This window comes from Chenopodium quinoa, unplaced genomic scaffold (assembly GCF_001683475.1).
Source record: "Chenopodium quinoa cultivar QQ74 unplaced genomic scaffold, ASM168347v1, whole genome shotgun sequence".
Lineage (NCBI taxonomy): Eukaryota > Viridiplantae > Streptophyta > Magnoliopsida > Caryophyllales > Amaranthaceae > Chenopodium > Chenopodium quinoa.
In genome coordinates this window covers 3,785,873-3,793,059 of record NW_018742309.1, presented here as the reverse complement: position 1 = coordinate 3,793,059, position 7,187 = coordinate 3,785,873, and the positions used below count along the sequence as shown (strand labels likewise).

At 38.1% G+C, this 7,187-nt stretch overlaps 1 protein-coding gene across 1 annotated transcript; it reads left to right on the top strand.

The window, feature by feature from the left end:
* Nucleotides 1-6,303: 6,303 nt before the first annotated feature.
* On the top strand, nucleotides 6,304-6,660 carry LOC110687105 (uncharacterized mitochondrial protein AtMg00860-like). The gene has a single exon (XM_021863729.1). The coding sequence runs from the start codon at nucleotides 6,304-6,306 to the stop codon at nucleotides 6,658-6,660; it is 357 nt and encodes a 118-aa protein (XP_021719421.1).
* Nucleotides 6,661-7,187: the final 527 nt, after the last annotated feature.

Sequence of the window (7,187 nt, the reverse complement as noted above, 5' to 3'; positions counted from 1 at the left end):
ACAAAATCAACAAGCAACAAGTTCGAGCGTAGCCGTAGCATCGCATTGGCCTACCATGTGGACGCTAGGCTAGCTCGAGCTAGCATGCACTGCGCATTGCTAGGCACAAGCCTAGACGCACCATGTGTGCTAGGCGCACCGTCGCTAGCACTAGGCACATATGGCAGCACCATCGCTAGCACTAGGTGCTTGCGTGTGTGCGTGCCTCACATGACAGCACCATCGCAGCACCATGCGCGCTTGCGTGTGTGTGCGTGCCTCGCATGGCAGCAGCATGCGTGCTAGCTTGCGTGCGTGCCTTCGCATGGCAGCACCAAGCAGAAGCAGCACGCTGTGCTAGCCGTGCATGTATGCGTATGTGTGCATACCCTTCGCATAGCTGCGTGCTTGTGTGCGTGACTTCACATGGCAGCACCAAGCACAGCGAGCTAGGAGCAGCGCCAGGAAGCAATTATCAGGAGCGAGGGGCCTCGCCCAGCACAGCAGCATGCGTGGCTCGCTAGCAGCACGCATGCGCTGGCTGGGGGCTGATGCGTGCTGGCAGTGCATGCTGGCAGTGCATGCTTGCCAGCAAGGCTGGCAGCCAGCTCTTTCCCTTTGCTTGGTGCCGGTTTGTGAGAGGTGGGGACCAATGCTTGGAGCATGCCTTGGGGAGCAAGGCAATGGTCCCCCCATGGTCATGGTCCTCACCTAACCTCTCCTCTCCTCATGCCACTTGTTGATTTGTAATTGCATTGTTTTATAATTTATTTTGGAATTAAATAAATTAGTGAAAAATGCAACTATCCCACATTGATCATGAAATGGGGATACAAGTTGCCATTCCCTATAAATACCCCATTATTGGGCATTTGGGAATACAACTTGAGTGGAACTCAAAAAGGCATCTCTATTATTGAGAAAATCTTTAAATTCGTAAAACTCTAGTTTATACTTGGTCAAGTCTCGACTAACCCTCGAGGCGTAGATCAATCGGTCGGGTCGTGGGTACGAGCCGTTGGAGGCCGTCACGCTTGTGAGGCTTTAAGCTTCGAAGTAAGAGCTCGATTTGCGAGCGAAGCACGCTTCAAGGGTATTACTTCTTTATTCCTTTTCTTAGTTATTGTTTAATTATGTTTATGCATTCTTTATTGCTTTAATTATTGGGGCGGGTCTTGGGCGGGTTTCTCTTCCGCGTAGCGTTGGACGCTACGAAACCCAACATCCGCCACTTACGAGTGGTTGTTTTATACTGGCACGGTTAGCTCCCATGTTAGTACCCCTTTGTTGGGACAAGTTAGGGGGAAACCCGTTCGATGAGTATTCAAATGAAATAAGAAATTTATTTATTTATTTATTTGTTAGTGTGTTGTATGTTGTATGTTGTATGCTTGTAAACAGGTGAAACAAGGTATGTTGTATGTTGATAAGATGAAAGCATGTTAGGGTGTACTGTTTACGCTTATTTATGTACTCAGCTTTGCTGATTGTGTTTTATATGTTTGTTTGGACTTGTCTTTATCTTGGCTCTACGACAACTCATATCTAATGGCGAGTAGTGGGGACAAAGTAAAGAGAAGTTTTTTAGCTGATGAAGCATATTCATGATGGGCATGAGTGAAGAGCGAATCCTGTTTAGTTTCTATAAGAATATGATGTGTTTTATTTGCTTTGCTTATTATATATTTTCTTGTGAGACAAACGCAAAGGTTTTATTAATCGTTTGGGTTTTGAAAAGGGCCTACAATGGTTTCAAGTTGTAGGATGACTTTATTTGACTTTACTTTCGTTTGGTTTGACTTTTGAGTTGACTAGTTTTGAATGGTTTTTAAAGTGAGTCTTCCGTTGTGTGTCTTTGATAATTGCCTTAGCTATTATCACGGTGGCAGTAATGTCTTAGATTTACCTATTTTGTATTTTAAAAAGAGCAAAGTAGGTATTCTAAGGGAAAGGTATTTCTAGGGAGTTACAAAATGGTATCTGGGAGCTTTGGTTGAGATTTTTATTACCACTAAAGCTAAAAACGTGTTTTAAAGTATTTTGTTTTAAACTTGGCCAAGTGTTTAATTAATGAGTATTTCACAAAGTGAGTTATTTTAGTATTTTTAAAGAGGACCAAAAGTATTTTACTTTTTTTAAATAGGTCCGATTTTTTTATATAAAAAAGGGGTGTCCGATTTTTTTTTTTTTTTTTTTTTTTTTTTTTTTTATGTTGGCCGAAAATTTTGGCCTTTTTGGAATTTTTTTATGAATTTTTTTTTTAAAAGAGTTGGTTAAATTTTTTTTTTTTTAGTTTGTTCGTTTTGCTGGAAAGTGAAGGATTAAGGTATGAATTATGTGTTAAAATGTTTAAAAGCATGTTTGTGAACTTGGGTAGGAAATAATTTAGGGCATATAAGTTAGAAATAATCATGTTCTTGTATGCATTATTATTTAAGTTGTGATGTTTGATCATGTGAATTGAATGATTAGAAGCATGTAATTATGTGATTAGAAATAAGTAAGATTATTTGATTAAACATTGAACCTAAATGCATGCAGGAACTGTATTATTTTAGTTTACATTCTTTGGGAAGAGAATTCTTTTCTAAGTCTTTTCCTTTATAGGATGCCGATCTTTCTTAGCAAACACTCACAAATTGGTAGCCTAATTAAGAAATATTATGAACATCCATTTGACTATGTCAAGAAAATTCGTTTCTATTGTTCACACATGAGCGATGTCCTAGGAGACAAGATCGTGTTTCAGCTATGATAATTCACTATCTTCCAAATGAACCCTCATATCTTGCTGTCAAAGCAAAATTTGCTGATTTCTACTTACCCAGGGACATCTCCAATTACACCAAATACAAAGACTATTATGGACAGTGGTACCCTGATTACAAATACTTGATTTCTTATTTCGTTCGAGTAGAGAAGTATCACTGCGAGCGCTTACATATTCTGTATCCAAATTACTACTATGATAACCCAGTAGGGAATGATTCCCCTTCCACTAGTAATCAATCAGGAAATTCTTCCCCACCACAAGGTAATCAAACAAGAGCTAATGGAGGGCAGGAGGAAGGAGAGCTAATGGATGAGAGTAACGATGTTGTTGATAATTCCATTATGGAAATCTCGAATCCAAATCCACCCCCAACTCCAATCATTATTGACATTTCATTTAATGATGAGAAAGATGAAGAGTTTATTCAAGTAAACCAAAATCTAGAGACACCTAAACCAATGGAGGAGGAAGATGACCCTGAATTCGATCCCAGAAGCTACAAACAATCAAAGGACAAGAAGGACAATGTTCGAAAGGACTAGATTTTTGTAGTTTCATTTTTTTTAGGATTCTTAGTTTCATTTCCACAATTATAATTATTTCATTTCCAATAAAGTAATAAGTAGCATGGCCACAGTGAGTCAATAAACCTATTGAGTTGCGTAGGTTATTCGAACTCATTTCATTTTTATTTTCCAGCCATTTTCTTAATTTCTCGGCAATAAAATTTATATTCATTTTAATACCAAATAATTTATTTTATCTCTAAATCATTCATTTCACATCACTGCTCTAATGAGCCATATCTTACTCAAATATTCCAATAATTCATTTCCAAACTCTAGGGAATCATGGGAATTAATTTTATTTATTATTGTGATGCTTTATTAAATGTATGGTTGGTTAGCAATAATCAGAATTTAGTTGATCAAGCTGCAAAATTTGGGAGTTGTAATTTTGCAACCTCAATTTCTTAGCTTAAATTAAATATGTGTATATGAATAGTATAAGTTAGTTGGATGGGTGTCTAACTTGAGAGCTAACCATGACCATAATTAATAAAGACCCCTTATTTTAATGTAGGAGAAGAAAGATGGCAGGAGGAAGTGGAAACAAGAATGAAGGAAGTGAGCTAAGCGAGGTTGTAAGGCAATTGACAGTGGTCGCCCAGCAGTTAGCAAGAAACTCGACCAACAATGGGGACGCTCAGGGGGAATTTTTCAAGAAGGTGGTGCAAAGCAAGCCACCAACCTATCAACACGAGCCAGACCCAACTGTGTTAGAAAACTGGTTAAGAGAGTTTGAGAAACTGTTTGGGGCAGTAAAGTGCCCAGAAAATTCAAAAGTGGGTTGTGCTACCTATTACCTCAGGGGTGAAGCTGACCTTTTGTGGCAACAGAATAAGGTTCCCATTAAGACACTACCTGGTTTTAATTGGACTATGTTTCAAGAGAAAGTTAGGGACAAGTTTTACCCCAATTTCCTATAGAAACAAAAAGCTGAGGAATTTTCTAACCTAACAATGGGAGATATGTCAGTCATTGAGTATTACACCAAGTTTATTGAGCTGTCAAGGTTTGCCAAAGAGTCTGTTGCTACAGGAAAGGGGAAAGCTAGGAAGTTTGAGATTGGATTGACCACTGATCTTCAGCTAAAGTTGTGTGGACCAGTGTTCGAAACCTTGGATGAAGTTTGTGGGAGGTATGCACACCTTTATGCTTTGGAGTTGAAGAAAAAGAAGGAATTAGCTGAGGTGGAAGGAAAGGAAAAGAGAAAGAAGATGGGACAGAACTCTAGAAACCCTCAAGGTAACCAGAACAACTTCAAGAAGTAGAAATATCACCACAACAACAACAACAACAACAACAACTTCAACACCAATAATAACTTCCACAATAACAATCGTTAGAGTGGACGAAACTTCATTGGAGGGCCTAAGAACTTTAATTAGGGAAATAATAAGGAAGGAAGGTGTTATTTCTGTAAGAGGTGCAGAAATAATCACCCTGGAAGAGACTGCGAGGGTAACCTAGTCACTTGTCGTGTTTGCAACAAGTTAGGACATAGGGAATATGAGTGCTTCTCTAAAGATTCTAACCGAAACAAGTAGGGAAATAATCAAGGAGGGGCTCAAAGGAACTTTCAGGGAAGCAACAATTATGAAGGGAACAAAAGGGCACAACAAAATGGGTGAAAGGCAACAATAATGGGAATGATCAGGTGAAGAGTGGAACTCCAGGAAAATTAAATGTGATAAGTAGGCATGAAGTTGACACTACGAAGGATGTTATTACTAGTACTTTTCCTATCAACTCTATTCCTGTTAAAGTTTTGTTTGATTATGGGGCAACTTTTTCCTTCATTTCAAAGGCCATTGTTTCGAAACTATCACACTACTTGAAAACCGTAGATGTCATAGATGTACATATAGTCATTCCTACGGGAGGGGTAGTACAATGTATCAAAACCCTTAAGGATGTGCCATTAGAGATCAAAGGGAAGGTTTTTTTGTCTAACCTCAATGAATTTGGGTTAAGCGACTTCGATATCATTTTGGGAATGGATTGGTTGAGCAAGTATAGTACAGAGATTTGTTGTCGATCACAGACAGTTCAGTTAAGTACGGCTGAGGGTGACTTGGTAACACATTGGAAACATGGTGAAACAAAGTGCCCAAGGATCATCTCTATGATGAAGTTGGCTAAGTATATTAAGAAGAGACATCCAGTATATTTTTGTAGAGTAAGAAACATGGAACACGAAGAGACGGCTAAGCCTAAGAACATAGAAGTGGTGAATGAGTTTCTGGATGTGTTCCCAAAAGAGATTATAGGGATGCCACCTAAAAGGGCAATTGATTTCACAAACGAGTTGGTCCCCAAGACAGCACCAATTTCCAAGGCACCAAATCAAATGACACCTGTAGAAATGAGTGAGTTGAAGGAGCAGCTGCAGGAATTACTAAAAAAGGGGTATATTAGACCAAGTGCATCGCCTTGGGGAGCTCCGGTGTTGTTTGTTAAGAAAAAAGGATGGAAGTATGAGATTATGTATTGACTATAGGGAGTTAAATAAGGTCACCATAAAGAACAAGTACCCATTACCAAGGATTGATGACCTATTTGACCAATTGAGGGGCGCATCTGTGTTTTCCAAGATCGATTTAAGTTCTGGATACCACCAGTTAAGGATCGCAGACGAAGATATTCCCAAAACTGCATTTAGAACAAGGTATGGACATTATGAGTTCACAGTAATGCCATTTGGATTGACGAATGCTCCAGCAATCTTTATGGACCTGATGAATAGGGTGTTCCATCCATTTATGGATAAGCTTGTCGTAGTGTTCATAGATGATATACTGGTGTATTCGAAGAATAAAGAGAAACATGTTGAACATTTGAGGGCAGTTCTACAAACTTTAAGGGAGAACAAGCTCTATACGAAGTTTTCCAAGTGTGAGTTTTGGTTAGAGAAGGTAGCATTCTGGGTCACTTTGTGTCCAAGGATAGGGTAGATGTAGATCCCGCAAAGATTAAAGCAGCGAAAGGATGGCCTACGCAAAGACGGTGTCTGACATTAGGAGTTTCTTAGGTTTAGCAGGGTATTATAGGCGTTTTGTGAAGGACTTTTCAAAGAATGCTAAGCCTATGACCTCTCTAATGAAGAAGGACAAGAAGTTCGAGTGGGATGTGAAGTGTGAGGAAGCGTTTCAACTCTTGAAGCAAAAGTTGATTACAGCGCCAGTGTTAACATTGCTTGATGATAGTGGAATCTATGATGTACATAGTGATGCATCCAAGAATAGTCTTGAAAGGAATGGTGTCCTTCAAACAAGTGTTGAAATCGTTTTTAATTGGATTAAAATCGTATTTATGCTATTTTTGGCCTATAAACTTCGATTTTGACTAAAAAATTAGTGAATATTGGGTGGAATCGACGTTTTATATCATTCTTTACCTACAAAGTGTTTAAAAATGACCTTTCAAAAGCTAAAATCCACCCAGAAAGTAGTTTTTCGTTTTGACAAAAAATTTTAAATCTTTAAACCTTGATTAATTATGGTATGCAATTGTTAAATTATGTGTTTGATTATACCATTAATCTTCTGCAATTTTAACCCTTACTAGCATGTTTATGAAATCATAATTGGTGGTTAATTTGGTTAGCTCTTATTTTCACATAAACTTGCAATTTCACATTTTTGCAAATTAATTGCTTGGAGTGTGAATGTTTATGGTGAATATGTGTTTTTGAAGCCCCTAAAAAGTTAAAGATTCAATCTTTAATTGTTTATTTGGTTAGATCTTAACCTGCTAAAATCCATAATGAACTAATTTTTGGTTTTAATCATTTATAAGTTGATTAAAATCTTATATTGTTCATACTAGTGCTTGAAATTTTATTGTTCTTCATATTGGAAGATTACAATATT

Coding starts and splice junctions, on each gene's coding strand:
- LOC110687105 (XM_021863729.1), top strand. CDS start 6,304: ATGGCCTACGCAAAGACGGTGTCTGACATTAGGAGTTTCTTAGGTTTA.